The sequence below is a fragment of the Scophthalmus maximus genome, chromosome 3, assembly GCF_022379125.1.
Source record: "Scophthalmus maximus strain ysfricsl-2021 chromosome 3, ASM2237912v1, whole genome shotgun sequence".
NCBI lineage: Eukaryota > Metazoa > Chordata > Actinopteri > Pleuronectiformes > Scophthalmidae > Scophthalmus > Scophthalmus maximus.
The window spans coordinates 25,307,713-25,324,928 of NC_061517.1; the positions used below are offsets into that span (position 1 = coordinate 25,307,713).

The window sequence follows — 17,216 nt, forward strand, 5'->3', positions numbered from 1 at the left end:
GCTCGGCATGACCGGCCCCAGCCTGTTACAGCTCGTCACACCCATTGCCAGGAAGGCGATGAGAACGAGACGGGAGGCAGGCAGACAATCTCTGCGCCGATGTGTTTTTTTTTCCAGACTGATGTGTCTGAGACTGTCGATCGATGTCCTGGGAGGTGTCTCGAGCGCCCCTCCCCACCTCCATCACCACCGCCTTCCCCACTGATCTGAGAGCCGGTTGTCAGGGAGGGTCGGGACCCTGCAGGCAGCCAGGCACTGCTGTCTCCGCTCAGCCACTAGCCGTGTCTCTCTGCATGCTACCGCGCTCGCACTTTTCATCTGCGGGGGAAGCCACTCGGAGAGCAAGCTGGAAGGCTCAGCTTGTGGCTGCAATGCTTGAATAACTTTCTGTACGTACAGGAGGATCAAGTGCACCATCTGATGTATCCTGGCCGGGTGCCACACCCAAATTGCATGCCTTGAATAGGCTCTCTCTAGAATTGGTTATTTTCCCCATTCAGCCATTTTATCTCTTTGTCTAGATGCCAGACAGTGATGAGCGTAGTTTATTGAGCATGCTCCGTCATTATGTTAAGCTGATGTCCATTACATGGACGCTGGCCTCGGCCCCCGAGCTCTGACTGAACTCAAAGCATCGATTTGCACTTACTGTCCGTCACAGAAATAGTCCAGTCTCATGTTTATTGCACCGGCACAATTTAAGCTGAGCGGCATGTTTGACCGGAGAAATATCGTAGCCCTTTGTGCCCGAGGATGACACCGGAGACACCCCTCTTCAACTGAATGCACTTAGAAATGAGTCGTGCACAAGAAACCTTATTAAACTAGAATGGCACTCAGTAGAGCGCATACCTCCACCAAGGCCCAACAGCCCCATTACATTCAAGTCGCACCAAATTGCACACACTCATAGATATATCCATCCCCTAAACTTTCCATCAAGATCCATTCAATTTTCCCTGGAAAATCAGTGAAATGTATTTTGGTATATTTAAGTAAGTATATTGAATTATGTTAATGGTGACATATTATGCAAAATTCACTTTTTCAGTGTTTGTGCACATGAATGTGTGTAACTGTGGAGCCTGCCGACCCACAAACTGTGAAAAAAGACCAGCCTTTTGTTTTGTGAGCTGAACCACTCTGATGTCACAGTTGGACTCTTTTGGGGGTAACTTTTCTGGTAAAGGGGCGTGACTGGGCCAGCTGGCCAATCAGAGCAGGCTGGGGTTTATCGGGAGGCGGGGCTTAAAAAAATCCAGGCGTTTTAGACAGAGGGTGAAAAGAGGAGCTGCAGGAATGGGCAGTATGAGAACACTGATGCCTTTTCTGAACATTAGAGCATGTCAACCTTTTCAAGTGGAAACACAAATTAAAAGTATGAACCTGAATATGAGCATAATATGTCACCTTTAAAGAAAGTGATAAAAAAGTTCCAGGACCTGCCCCTTTTGTCCAGATCCATGCCCAAATAGAATGATTATTATCAGGGCCGGCCCAAGGCATAAGCGTACTAAGGGGCTTCTAAGGGGCCCCCTGGCCACCATGCTCAATATAACTATAGGTACGATACAGCCATATTCAGTCAGACAGTTGATGGAAAAGGCAGTAGAGTATAAACTTAAAGATAAAGGCAATGTCACAAAAAAGGACATGCATGACTAATTCCAATGGTTCAGTCGAGGTATATTCAGCTAATGTTGGCTAACTAACTGTTAGCTAAGGAAATATAATGACAGCTAGATTCCACTATAATGTACTGTTACATTACTTTGAATATTAAACACTGGACCACTATCGTGAGTTGGCTACTTTTAAGATTTACAACCATAGAAGCATAAAGGCTGAAATTGGTTTAATGTGAGCAACACCGCTACAATGAATTAAATTGATAATGGGTGTGTTAGATTTACAGAAGTTAAATCAGAAGCATTGACAATAGTATTTGTGGTGCTGGGTGAGTTGGCCCCCAAATCAAATTCTGCTTAGGGCCCCACATAGGCCAGGGCCGGCTCTGATTATTATATATCTTAACCATAGACTGTATATGGCCCCCGGTGGCTGGCTGCAGTGACCGTCATAAACCGCGCAGATGGGACATGGAACAAAATATAAGTCATCTTTAAGGTTGGTTTCTGTCATTTTGGACAAGCAGTTCTTATCCCACTGATGTACATTCAGGTGTAACAGTTTGGTTTGAATTACTTATTTGATGCTATAAGAACAGGTAGAAATGTTATGATTGACAGCTGCGACTGAGGCGATCGGTCGAGAGCGTGTAACAGCGGGACCTCGATACTGTGGCTCCACACAGAGATCACTACTGTGAAGACGCTGGCATTCATGATTAGTTAGTTTATCTTAAAAGACAATATTTAGGCTGCCGGAGTTTGGAACGCCTCATTGAACATCACCACGCTGACAGCGCTGAGGGTGTTTGATTTCATGTCCGCAAGGTGAACCGCTCATCACTTGTTCTTAGCCGTCGGCAGCTTCAGCTGTAGTTTGCCGGACGACGAGGGGAACAAAGTCAGAAAGTGAGCAAACGGAATGAGGCAGTTTTTTTTTATCTTTTCATGGGATTTGTCAACAAAAAGAAATGTATTTTAAAAAGTGCCAGCCTATATAACAGCCAATAATAACAGTATACGTTGTTTTTTTAATTTAAAACCTCCTTGCCACTTCATTTGTGACAACAAGTAACAATTCCAATAAAATGTCATGAAGAATTTCCCTTTCTCTCTTATTCTCTCTTGAGTTTGGTGTCGTCGTCGTCATGACGTGACAGGAACGAGACCTATACTTCAGATCAGATACACCCTGACAGCAGTCCAGGCGATATTCAGAGTATTCAAAAATGACATCCAAAAAGACAACAATTCTTATTGCCATAATCATAATCGTAGTAGGAGAACAATAATTGAATGGAGTGAATTTGATGCTCTTTTTCCTGGCAGCGATGAGATCAGTGGAGCCTCCTTTGTTTCTATGGCGACACCTCCAGTCGTCTCGACTGTGGCTTCCCTCCCTTCCTCCCTCTCCGTCTCTCTCTTCCTCTCCGTCTCGTTATCTGCTGCCTTTTTAACCCCTTTTATCTTCCATGTTCTCTTCTCCTTTCCTTGCCGTCGTGTCCGCTCCTCCACTTTCCGAGTCAGATTCTCACCGTGCTTCGCTCAGCGTCATCGAGCTACTGTACACAAATGAATGTGATACTGTGGGAAAAAATGATGGTGTAAGAGCAAAGAGATTAGTGGATTCTCTGCTTTTGGATCATTATGAGCAAATAACAGTTGTGCATTGAGATGGGAATGAGGAGTTTGTAAGGTTTTTACTAGCGCCTGACCGATATTATCGGCCGACAGATGTGAGTCTTTAAATGTGCATTCATGTTTATATTTTAGGTAAATAAATTTGTATTTTCTTAATTAAAATTCAATTAATCTGGTTGTATCTGTAATTGTTTCAAATCTATAGTTATTTATGATAAAGATTATGGTTAAAATAAAATATCAAGCCTCCATTACATTTCTTTGTCATAAAGGTTTGATAAGGACATCTTAGGAATCATTGACAATGTATCGATATTGTGAATCTTATACTGCCTAATATCGATATTGGCATCGGCCCCAAAAAATCCATATCAGTCAGGCACTAGTTTTTACCTCCACCCATTGGACGACAAAACAACGACAATCTAAAAAATATAAAAGACAATCGTCTTTTATATTTTTCTGTGCGTCAGGCTAGTTTTTGTGATTTTCTTGATGATTATCACTTCAAAATAAATAGGAGCGATACTATATTCGTTCTTAACGGGAGTCCAGCCGTAGATTCATAGGCTCTTTTGATTTTCTTGTTGGGCATTGGCTTTCAGCCAACGGTGGCTCCAGTGCAATGCTGGATTGTAGGGATGCAAATTTTAAGCAGTTATTTACAAATTAACAGACGCTAATCAATTGCTGGTTAACGATAAACGCTTTGTGGTAAAAACAGCCTTTTGACCCCTGACGTGGTGTTCGCCCCATGGAATCAGGGTGAATTAGGAAATTAAAGAACAGATTAAGTGAACACCAAGGTCACTCGAATCATCCATCAACACACCAAATAATGACTTCATATGAAATTGCGGCGTTTCCACTCTTGTCCGTCACGTTTTCAACAGCTGGCCAGTGACGGGTAGCAATCAAAACGCGCCCTCACACAGTGATGGACCGGTGCGAATGGGATGCACGACACAAAGTTGCACACAGCAGTAAATCGCAAACCAGTGTGTCGGTGTATTTTCATGCAAAGCAAAAACAATATCGTAGCGTTAGCGGCCCATTACAGGCCGAACTGAAACATGTGTTATAGAACCCAAGCGTTTCACCGAGAGCCTTAATCTTCATAAACAGCCTGAGGCCTGTTGCATGTTTCGTGTTTTAACGTCCTTGGATTACTCTTTAATCACCCCAGTTTTTGGTGCAGAGCAAAAAGTAGAGCATCTCATCTCCATCTGCTTCTTAGGCATGGTGCGTAAATGTGGAGAGTGCATGTGTGTGTGCATTTGTGTGTGTGTGTGTGTGTGTTATGGGTGTGTTATTATTAGGGGTCCAAGCCAGAGGGGGCTCGGAACCACATTTTTATCATTATAACTTTAGTTGTTAATGTTGTTCTCCCTGCTCCCAGCGATAGTGATCCTCACTGTTTTGCTCCGTCACCTCCGTGTTGCACACCACAGGGAGAGCTTTGCGGCCGTTTGCACTGATTTTCTCAGGGGAAATTTCTCAGTCAGGACCCCTGACCCCTGTCGCGAGACTACGTCGTAGTCAAACTACGCGAGGTTTAACATTTTCTTTTTTGTTTTCACAAAATTCTTGGTGTTGCTACGTCGAAGCAACACCAAGCTCTCCCTTCTTTTTGTCCTCTCCCTCTGTGCCCAATGTGAGGACAGGTCAAATGGAGGTGAATAATAAAATGTATTGAGGTCCGGAACGCTTTTTTGGTGAATCAGACTCCATTAATGTGGAACATCTTAATCAAGCGAGGGCCTCCGTCAAGACAGGAGCTATGACAGGGTCACTGGGGGTCTAGACGCAGCCGGTGGTGGAGTCGAGCCAAGGACAAGTGTAGCTTATACATCATGGAGGTTGTGGTCGTGATGTTGAGGAGCTGGGTTGTGCAATAGTAGGCCTAAAAGATAGACGGGCAGTATTTAATAATATTTTTAAGAATCACATCCAGTGATTGGTTGGCTGGAGGAACCTGGGCAGAAACATCGTCGGTCACATGTGGTGGGAAAGCGGAGGTGACAGAGGAAGAGATTAACCGCGTAACCGATGTCAACCCATGGAGGAACAAGGCAGAGAGTGAGGGAAGAGCGCCTCTTTATCGGACTTTAGCTAAAGCCTCGTATGCTCAGGGGGATGGAAGGGAAGTGCAGTCAGAGCAAAGCAACAGATGCAGTGTTAATCTGATTTGTCACCAGGTCTGAACCCCGGAGCTCGCTCGCTTTCCCTCCACACTGCCCTGGGATGATATTTTCTCGGCCTCGAGCCGAGTCCAAGTATAGTGCCGTCATGAATATTCAACTGAATATGAAATTTCGGGGTCAGCCGGAACACAGAAAGCGTCACCGAGTGTTCGGCTCCGCTGAAATCAAAACACTACATCTGGCTTTTCCCCGGGCGGGAATCACTCACTGTTGAGTGTCAGAGACTGATGGTCCAAAAATGTTCAATCCTCCATCTGAAACCGAGACACAGCCACACATCATAACTAAACAAGAGCTTTCACAGAGCTGCACAGTATATTGGGGTGTATTGTATTGCTGCACACTGACATACTGTACAGGTCAATAGTAGGGTCTCGTTGATAGAGTAAATTCGTTGATTTGGGTAGAATGTGTCGACTTTTACTTTGGTAAAGACAAACGATAAGCTCCTCTGTGTTATTTACCGCTGTTGAGGACGTAGACAGGGTGAGTCCCGGTCGGAGCGGGACAACACTTCGGCCCTGGAGATAGTGAAAGCACATGCAAAGTCAGATGCTCACGCGAGTTAAGCGACGGGAACATTTGCGTCAAACAGCGACATACTCCGTCTTACCTTTAATGCTAAGTCACGATAAGTTGTGTTTTGTATGAATGGATCCGCTCCCGTTAGCACAAAGGCTACCTGTCACTACTCTACCAGCACCTTTGACGTCTTTGAGCAACACTACAGAAAGTGTTGGTAGAGACAAACACCGGCCTTTGTTATAAAACACTCAAGCCTGTAACTTTGCTCTGCTTCACATGAAATTTGGCAGAGATAATGTTCAGATGTTGTGCTTTGGATTGTGTATGGACGTTTTTTTTCTTTCTTTAGGCAAAAGTGAAATCTTTTATTTATGTTACTCTGACCCATATATATATATACGAGCTGCCGCTGGCAGCTACTTGGCAGCTCACACAGCTTGTGTGTGAGCCTCAAGTTACTCACTGATCATCGTGGAAATAACAGTGATGCTATATTATCCACTATATGTACACATGGCGTATCAAATGTGGTGCATTCGAGAGAATAAAAAAAAAAGAGGTAAATGCTGTAATTGACAGGTATAGTTTTATCTGAAAGTTCGAATATAAATCTGTCAACAAGAGAGCAGATGATGAGGGGTGTCGCTTCCTCCTGTGTTCAGGTGTGGTTTCTATTTTCAGACATCTGTCTCATCTGTTATCTGTATCCGTTATACTTTGGGCTAGATGGAGTTGCACGTCACAATGTTTCCCTCTATATGTCTAGAGCTTGTTCTATTTTATATATCGTGTTACTCTGCTTGTGTCCGTGTGCATGCTCCCTGTGGGCTGAGCGAGTTTCTGTAAGTCTTTCACGCACAGACACACACATTGTTGTGCAAGTTCATCTCAGTTGAACTTAAGTTTTATCTATCAAAGAGTGAGGTCACGGCTTCATCCGAAGAGCCAGTCAAAGCACGGCTAGCCTAGCTTAGCACAAGGACTGGAAGCGGGGGTAAACTGCTTGCCAGCCCAGATTGCACTTTAATGTTGTACATTGTTTGCCTACTGTTAACACTAGCATTAGTCATACTATTAAAAAATACTTTTGGACGGCTCAACTTTTACAAAAACAGTTTTCAGGAGATTTTTCGAACCAGTTGACTATTGGGAGGTCATGTTTGCAAAGAACATTTTTCCTCCAGTCACCTTTTTTTTAACATATTGCTTGTATAATTCTAAGCATAGACAAAAATTAAGTTAAAATATCTTGGATACGGGTGTTACATCATTTGGTGCCAGTGTCTGCACAGTAGTGACTGTGAATTGGAGTCACAGTGTCGAGGTCCCTAAGATGCATCCACCTCTCAGTGCTCCATCATGATGTTTCAACCCGTTTAATAGCATCAAATAACCTATTAAAAACCAAACTCACCAAAAACAATGTGATAAAAACTAAAGAAAAATGACACAAACCATCCTTGACTTTTTAGTTTGGCCCATGTCCCGTCTGCTAACAAGGAGAGGGCAAGGTATATGAACTATACTGCAGCCAGCCTCCAGGGTGTGATTGAGATGTTTTGGCTCCACTGTAGGAGAGCTGTCATGTTGTCATCTTCAAACACTATGGTTTTAACTTCAATGCCCCGGTGTCAGGGCCTGTAACGCGAGGGGACGCTTCCACCGAGGCTTCCGCCGAGCTTTCGTTCCCTGGACTCAATCTGTGGTGAACTTTTTCTGGGAAAATTTCGAATTTTTAGGATTAGGGTGTCCAGATTTGAGTGGGTGAAGTTCGGGGGACGGGAGTCAGGGGTGGACGTGGTCACAGTGGCAATGAACAGTAAAACAGTTTTTATTCTTGAAGTCAGATCTCTCCTTTGCCTGGCTGCACAGTGTGCATCCTGTATGGCTGCTGGGTGACACCTAAAGTGTTTCACAACGATCCGGATTTTATGTTTAATTAGGCTATAACTAATCAAAACTCGGGTTTAGTTTCATTTTCGGGATAGGATTTGGGACAAATGCTTGTAAATTGGGAATGTCCCCAATTTTTGAGGGTCCCCAGGTCTCTCCTCAGGTGAAATATATGCACATACAAACATTCGTCTTCTGTGTTTTTGTTATGCACCTGATCAGACATAATTGGCTGTTTTTCCACTTCGCCTGGTGCATGGTGCAGCTGATGGAGCTTCCAGGTTGGCCGTGGCAGGATGACACCGACCGAGTGTGTGATGCAATGTTCTTTTCCACAGGCACAGTGAGGCGGTAATTCAGACTGAGTGTACTGCTGTGTCACCGAACACATCACCAGATAGGTGTGTGTTTTTCTGCCTGTGGATGGGTTTTTTACCCACTCAGCCAGTCAGAGTCAGTGAACAACCCCTGCAATGCAAATAATGGAGTTTTAATTCATGTTGAATGAGTTGTTGGATGAACAGGCAACTGAAATCAACAATGATCCGCATGTTAAAGGGATAGTTCGGCGATTTTGAAGTGGGGTTGTATGAGTTACTTATGCATAGTTAATATGTGACCTTATGGAGATGGTGATCAGCGATTTCATTTTACGGAATTTGGAGGAGAAGTGGAAGTAGCGTAGCTCTGAGTCCCACTGTGGCAGAGGGGACCACCAGAAAACGTCTTTTTCGCCACATTTTTAAATGCTTACCTAACAAAAATATATCCGTTCAATTGTACGCTGAACGACGTATCTTTTATTATGTTATGTGTCTTGCCCAAAGACACATTGGCTCGCAGGGGATCAAACCATCGACCTTCTGGTTAGTGGATGACCCTCTTTACCTCCTGAGCCACAGCCCCATCATGCATGCACCAAGCCATTTTTCTTGATTTTCTAATATTAACAGTAAAGTAAACCGCTGATCCAATCCATCAAAAGCTGCAGCTGTGCCATTTATCAGTCTCAATTTTGACTGACAGCTACCCAGTGGCACACTGCGATCATCGTCGTGTTATATATGCACGACCTGATATTTATTGATCACTGATCATTAATTGATTGCCGGCCAAAAATTAGACAACGAACCATCCATAAGCATCAGAACGCGGACTGAGTAAGGTTTGCTCCTGTTGCTCTGTTGGGAATTCAGCCACACACTCTCCAATGCTCATCATTTCCAGACCTGGCGATATCCTCGTATGTGTTGGCTCCCTGCATCGATTCGCTCGTCAAGTGTCCAAACTTGAAAACAAACGAACCAACAAACCATGTATCTCTGAATTAGAACAATCATCTACTGAGCCCAAACTCCCCATTTCATTCTGTCCTCCATATGCTGCCAGTTGGTACTGATTTATGTGCTGGTGGACCGGTTCATTAAAATATCCCACTGGTCACAGAAATCAGTTGGCATCACTCTAAGCCATTTAACCCGGTTAAACACAAGATCTCCAGGCTTGGGGAGTAGGCATGGTTCAGGGTAGATTAGGAGATAGTTGGGTTCAGATTAAGCGAAGGGGAATCGACATCGCCTGGGAAACAGACTTTCACACGAGGCCACAGATAGGCTGCTCTCCTATCGCAGTAATCTTGTGTCTCTGGAATTTGAATATAAACACAGTGAAAAAGCTTCTGGCTTGTGGTAGAACCCCTTCTCACTTATGGTTGGGTCTGGTCTGACTCTTCACATTGTCCGCTGTGCTACTGGCTCTGTTAATGGAGTGGTCACCATCAATGCGTCGTTTTCTGTTGTCGCTCCTTTACGTTCCAAAAACTCCATTTGTCCGACTTGCTATTATTGTGAAACAGCCACAGTAAATTCCATTTGTCATCGGACGAAAATAGTGCACAGGGCATGGATATTTTGGGGCAATGTTTTGTGGACGTATCCGTGTTAATGTTGACAAGATAAACGGACAGCGAAGCTTTTTGTGGGTTTTATCAATCGGCTATGCGCTGTGTGTGTGCAGCAGGAAATCGGATCACACTATATGCAGGTATGCCAGCCATGAAAAAAACTTGGCTAGTTTTGACTTTTACAAAAGGAGATACACTACACTAGAGTGCAGCTCGGCAGTATCCAATTTTTTTTCCAGAGTTTTCTTATATTTCCCCTTTACAGTGGCATTTACGTCTCCATTGACTTCTGTTGTCAGCATTGTGCATCATTTCATTCAATAAAGAGCTACTGGAGAGGGACTAGGAACCAGGACTCTTGTGCCGAGCGCTTTGTGAGCTCGCGGAGGAGGTTGAATAAATATGGATGATGCAATGCAGCTAATAAGCTTTGCTCCTGTGAGTGAATCCACTGAATGTCGCAATTCCGTGTAAATTAGCTGACTGCTGTTTTACATGCGGCTGGGTTGTTTTAGTGAGGCTGACGGAATAGTCTCCAGCAGTACGCTCACATTGAGTCACTGTGTGTGATTGAATCCATGCTCAGAACAAAAAGAGAACTGTCTGAAATATCACTTAATGCACTAAACAAAACTATTGTGTGAGTAAAGTTATTTACATCTGTCATGAGTGCACTATTGCATTATTTGGAAAATGTTGAATCACAGTGGGGAACTGCTGAACTGATGATTCCCGCGACACACTGAGGTTACGTCTTTGACTTTGTCTGTTTGATAATTTGGTAGCTCCCCGGAGACGGTTTGATTACATTACATCCGTCCATGAAACAAGTCGGGGCCAATCAAATCCATTTATCTAAAATGGGGCGTGCTTGATACAATGAGTGACAGAGGAGCGCATGCAGCTGAAGCATATTGGTTTCACAAATCAAGATGGCTGTCGCTGACGTGGTGAGGTCCCTCTGAGTTCAGGGATTAAAGGGGGGGGGGTGTAGGTGATGCTGTAAGAAGAGGCTATTTGAAAGGTAAACTTTAAATGACCCAAACGCTCATGTTCATTTAGGCCAGCGATGGGCAAATTTGATTGTTGAAACATTTCCTGACTTCAGTACCAGTGGGCCAGATTGTGATCATGCACGTCCACTCGTAAGATCCATCACTCAATTACCAAATTATATCTATTAATACAATGAAGAACTAAAACACATACTGGTAATTAAACATTATTATACCACCATTTCTATTTTTCACATTCAAATTCATCTTTTAATGCCCTTCTATGAACTTAATACAGAAACAGGACATTCACATTCCTGAGTTATATTCCAGCGCAACCGAGTCTCAACGAGTATCATTAAATAATAGTACAAAAGTTAACAGACACAAATGCAACAATTGATATTCAATATTCATTTTTAGCGCATTTATACTCTGCCCTTCTATGTCAAAATAGGTCTCTAAAGGAGATACTTGTGTCCTCTCCTGCTGGCGGATAAAAGACTGAATGTCATTGTCAATGTTTGTGCGTCCAATCTACATGAGCTGGGACAGAGTGTCTGGCAGTTTCTCTCTTTTGACTCGAGGCGCATCATTGTTGAGGAGTTGCCCTCGCAGATGTAACCGCTCCCCAGCCATGCCGGCCGTTGAGAGTGCAAAATCCCTGAGAAGTGGACAACTGGGGCCAGGGAGGGGGGCCAGTGAATAACACAATTCGGGCCTGCTCGGCCTAGAAATCTTGAAAGCCGCCCCTGAACTGCTGCTGCAACGTATCTACTCTGTGGAAATGTTTTCCCCTCACATTCGGGGACGTCTATGCACATCTCTTCACAGGCAGGAAAATGTGTCACAACTGGGCGGTCGGATGAAAAGCCTTCCTTGAACAGGTCTAGTTCACGCGGGAGTGCTTTCATGCGTGCAAAAAAGATCCCACACGGTCGGTCCTGTTGTCTGCAACTGCATATTCAAGTGGTGATGATGCGAGGAAATATCTGCCTGGGAAGCTCTGTCGCAGAGAAAAATCCGGTATCCCCGAAAATGCCGCAGGAAGCACTAGTGTCACATCAGACGCTGTCCTCCAGAAACACTGGGATTTCAGTGCGCAGTGCTAAAAGCCTCTCCAAACACTTCCCGCTGCTCATCCATCTGATCTCAGTGTGCATCTGTGAAGCCCCATAAGCGGCATTCACTTCACCAGAAAAAGCTACAAACTTCCCATGGCTGAGATACACGTCCCCCCCTCGAATGAGAACGGTAAGCTTGGTAACTAAATCCACGACATGGCTTGAGTTAAAAGGGCAGGAAGCTATTCTAAAGCACTACACATTTTGTAGAAATCATTAGCGGGTGGCGCTGCGACTCCGCGGTTTTGGCCTAGTGGCTAGCACATCGGTCTCCCATCCCCGTGATCACGGGTTCGCCCCTTGAAGTGTCTTAGCACAGAGGGCCCCCTACAAGACATATAACCCCACTTCTGTGCTCTTTGTAGGGTCATGAAAAAAACTCCTCGTGCACTTCAAATGAATATGTCATATGGCTCGTGTAAAGAAGAGAAGCCGGCTAACGTCCGTCACATCTGAACTCTCGTCCAATGCCAGAGAGAAGAACTTGCAATCATGCACGACTTGATTCTGACGTCAGAAATGCCTTGCGTCACCGTGCGACGTGACAGCGAGGCCGTTTCAGAGTCCTTAGCCGTCCTACCGTCTCCAAAAGCTTCAGCCGTCTCCACTGCACACTGCTTCACTATTTTGCCATCTGACGAGGGCGTCTTTGCTACAGCAAGCTCAGGGGAAACAGCTCTAGACGCCTTCAGAGAGGACTCCTGTCCTGGCAAAAATCTGGCAAATTTAGGCGACTGATATCCATCAGTGTGTGCAATTTGGTGCAGCTTCATGGAATTTGAGGAGACTGTGGGGCCTTGGTTCAGTCTTTGCTTGTTGGTTTGTTAGTTGTGATTGTCAGTGTTGGTTTGACTACGTATCCCAGGGAAATTCATTCAGGTCCTCAGTTGTGAACTGCACTCTGCTTGCTTACCAAACACTGCATCAGAATGATGGTGTTTGTGCCAGTGTTGCCTTTTTAATGGCATTTATTGTAATTTAGTGCACAAATTTCACAGTATACACAGTGGTATCCGGCTCATTTCGTGGTAATGGCAATTATTGCAATATCGTGCCACACAGGCGCGTGCCTGTATATGTGTGTGTGTGTGTGTGTGTGTACAGTATACACCATAGACGGTATTTGAAAATGATCAATGACTTCATGTTGGAGACATTTTCTTGGCAGCACCCTGTGACAGAAGCGACGGTAGACTGGAGCCGCGGTGTCGGGGTCATGCCCACAGTATACACGTGCTTGACCAGCAGCGAGTCGAAATTATGACATGTCACCCTGTTTACATAGCATCAGTTAAAGCCGAACTGCTAACGTAGAGGAGGCGGGGTTTCTGATCTATACAGCAGCCAGCCACCAGGGGGCTGTCTTCTCTCCCTACTGTCACATTTTCTTCTGGGAAATGTTGACGCAAACAGAGAACAGTGGCTGCGATCATTTTCATAATTGACGCTTTGAGTCGGACTCTTCTCTGAGTCATGAATTAGTCAAATCCCATCTCACAGACGTGCACACAGTAGCAGGCACAGTGTCCCGATCCGGGGGCTGCAACCTTCCCAGGACATGGTCCTTGAGAGTGGCCTTCGTACGCTGCAGACACCATAGACCAGGAAGGCCCGACCGAAAGTTGACGCTTTTGTTCCACGGAGGATTCGCTTCTTTGCGTCACCAGCTTGTCGCATCATTATCTCCTTTGACCCTCGGCACTTGCAGCAGCTCGGGTGCCTGCGAAGCTTTCTATCCAGCTAAGATCACTAATGTCATGTAAATATTTGAACAAAGAAATTGAGATTTTACCTTTTGTTTGTTCTTTAACAGTCTAAGCCTTAAAAAAATGTAGTGATACGTTAATTACATGTAGTTTTGGTTTGCCACGTTCAATTTTTGAAGAGCCATTTGTCACTGGCATGCTTGACGCAAACAGGATGCGTTTCTTTGCCGCATTTGATGGAGCCTTCAAAAAATGGGGCAGCCTAGTCGTGTTGCTGTCGAGCGATCTGTCTTCAAGCGCGAAGGGTGAATTGGGACACAGCTAGTGCTGGATTTAGTACTACAGACACTTCTCTTTGCAAATTGAAAAATTAATAAAGGAGAATTATTGTGTGTAGCCCACAGCTGAACGACTGACTCCATGGCAACATTACATTTCCTGTCTATATCACCCATATTCTTATGGGAACTCAAAATATATAATATTTATCACTGAGTAATAGAATGTTTTTTTTTTTAAACCTAAGGTCAAGAAGGAAATTTCCTCTAGCAGAGATATACAGTATAGTGACCATACAGTAGACCTATTACGACAGAGTTTTAGGGCCACATTGAGCCACATTTTATTTATGACTTCATTCTCGGAAAACACGACCAATCCTCAAAATACTCCGACTTTATTCCCGCAAAATTACGACTTTACTGTCCAAATATTACGACTTTGGTCTCATAACATTTTGACTTTGCTCTCGTAAAATTACGACTTTATTCTCATCAATTCACGACTTTATTCTCAGAGTCTCCATTTTTTTCCCTCCCTCAACGTGGCGCTAATAATCCGTCGTGGACCCTTTACATCAACTTGATGAAAACTAAGCGCGAGTTCAATGGGTAAAAAGTCTTTCAAACTGAGACATCTGGTCTTCAGTCAACCAAAACCAGCTCATGTCCCTCAGGCACTGTTCAGTCCTCTCCACTCTCCTGTCATTGCTTGCATCATGGTAACGGGAGGCATTTTGATCAAATACGCTCATTCACTTTATTGAGACTGATAGCACTCTTTTAATTATAAAGGTTAAACAAAGGATTGATCAAGTTTTATCTGATTCGAGGACCTCACGTAGTGGATGAACACAAATGGGTCGTTTTCAGACAGTAAAGGGGCGCGTTTCTCTCTTCTATGAATCCATGTCGACGTTCGGCCATTTCTCTCTATAAATAAGGACAAAATGAAAGCGAATGAGAACATTGCTAAACCACCATGACCTCTCACTTCCTGACGACTGAATGCAGCCGCAGCCTTGCGCTTCCTGTGCCAGGTGGCGCAAGAGCCGAATTGGACTGGTCGATCTACTGCGTCTTGCACTCTGCCTCATTTGTATTGCGTCTGGTCCAAAGCATCTGCCAAATGAATAACAGTGAAATACAGTAAATGAACAAGGTTGTTTGCACCGCGCAGGACCTCGAAAAAGAGTCGGTTCCTTCCGAGCTGCTGTGATCTTGACTCCATGTTGTTGTGTGTGTGTGTGTGTGTGTGTGTGTGTGTGTGTGTGTGTGTGTGTGCAGGATCCTGGCCACCGTGGGGGCTGATTTTGATCTGAGAACACTGAGGGCGGTGAGAGTTCTGCGGCCGCTCAAACTGGTCTCTGGCATTCCAAGTAAGTTCACAGTTCCATCACAATTAGTGAAATGAATAAAATTGACAATAATACAATTCATAACAATACATGCATAGTATGCCAGAAACACGGTCAGGGTCAGGGTGTGGTCAGCCCGGCTCCGCGCGAAGGCCGGATACGGAGGGAAACTGGCCGATCAACACATTGTGCATCTCAGTGGTCGATTGCGACGGGACCAGGAAATGTAAAAAAAAAATGGTTTGGTTTCAGGGGGGGAGTCGGCCGATGAAACTGTTTCTCGCTAAAGCAACAGCCAGTGTCTTTTCACCATCACTGTGACCTCAGAACTCACAAAGAAAAGAATATTAACCATAAAAGACGCGTTTTTTTTCCAAGAAGTTCAAATTATGCAGCACATGCCCTTCTCTCCCCGTGTCTTTGTCCTCACGCCGTCTTTAACAAACAAGGGCCGAAAAATAAAATCAAAATCTGTATAATACTACGTTTTTTCAAATTAGGCCTGGGCGAAAAAAAATATCTTATCACGATCATTTTTTCACATATCACGATATGAGTCGGATCACTATTTGTTGTCTGTCAAAACATGGAAATTCCTATCGAGGAAAAGTCATTTTGCAATAACTGTCTTTATCGTTTTTATCGCCCGGCCCTATTTCACGAGCGCTCTTCTCCCGTCTGACTCCAGGTCTGCAGGTGGTGTTGAAGTCCATCATGAAGGCCATGGTGCCGCTGCTGCAGATCGGCCTGCTGCTCTTCTTCGCCATCCTCATGTTCGCCATCATCGGCCTCGACTTCTACATGGACAAGTTCCATCGCACCTGCTTCAGGATAGACACAGGTGAGCAGGAGGAGTGGTGGTAGATAGATAGATATATATATATATATATATATATATATATATATATATATATATATCCATGTTGAACCAGGCCAGCTGGGTCAGGGATGGAGGAGGGGCGATGGAATCGGATTTGTTTTGGCCTCCGCCTCGGAGGTTATGTTTTTGCCGCTGTCCGTTCATTTGTTTGGTGGGTTGGTTGGTTTGTGAGCAGGATTACGCAAAAACAGATATCCAAGAAACTAAAGTGGAAGGATGGGACACACTAAAGGGGCTGATCCAGGAATCACTCAACATAAGTGGACTGACATCTGTGCGTTACGTACCCATGTTCGATTCGGTGTGGCTCCAAATCAAAATCCGGATCTAGCAGATTTACACGTGGTCACACAAGGGGACTGCTGGGCCTTGGCGGAGGGATGCGCTCGACTGAGGGCCGTTCTCGTTTGTGTCTTTTAATCATATTTCATGGGTTTTCATTGGCCACGTAGTCACATTTCTAACGCGAATAGTGAGCGAGGGCAGAATGGTTGGGTGGCGGCTGTTGCTCTCGCTCTGACAGCCTTGCTTTGGGCTTGAAGCCGTGTGCCGTTCGCAGGTCCTCCCCGTGCCTGTGTGGGATTCCCGCTGCTGCTCTGGTGTCCTGCCACAAAGTCCGGAGACTCAAAATTTGCCATTAGTCGCGAATCTGAGCGTGAATCATCTCTATGTCTCCACTGTACGTGTCAGCCTTGAGATAGACTGTCCAGGGTGCACTACGCCTCTCGCCCCCTTCTGCGGCGCATTTGGAGGGGCTGAATACGTTCCGCACATATCTTCCTGCCTAACAGGTCCACACAGGAGCATACTGTAAATTCTGCATAACTAACATTATATGTGGTAAACCTGAATTACCTGCATTAAAGATAAGAGCTGACATTGTGCAGACAAATGAATCTCCCTCATTTTCGCCAATGTCAGTGAAAGTCAGTGTAAGTAGACAAGTTAGATAAATCTCTTGGCTGAAAATGGCAACACGTCATTTTTTTCCTGCCATATAAAAACATCTACATGATGGAGCCTGTTGTCGTGTCCAAACCACGATGAAGACCGCTCTGCAGTGTGGGCGTGCGTGTGTGTG

At 44.7% G+C, this 17,216-nt stretch overlaps 1 protein-coding gene across 12 annotated transcripts in view; it reads left to right on the forward strand.

Moving 5' to 3' along the window:
• cacna1ba (calcium channel, voltage-dependent, N type, alpha 1B subunit, a) overlaps positions 1 to 17,216 on the forward strand; it is a 99,108-nt gene that overhangs the window by 17,296 nt on the left and 64,596 nt on the right. For all 12 annotated transcript variants that reach the window (XM_047331187.1, XM_047331185.1, XM_047331188.1 and 9 more), the window contains exons 4-5: positions 15,185 to 15,276; positions 15,944 to 16,096. In XM_047331187.1, coding sequence (XP_047187143.1) covers positions 15,185 to 15,276; positions 15,944 to 16,096 — 245 coding nt within the window. The remainder of the gene's footprint in view (positions 1 to 15,184; positions 15,277 to 15,943; positions 16,097 to 17,216) is intronic.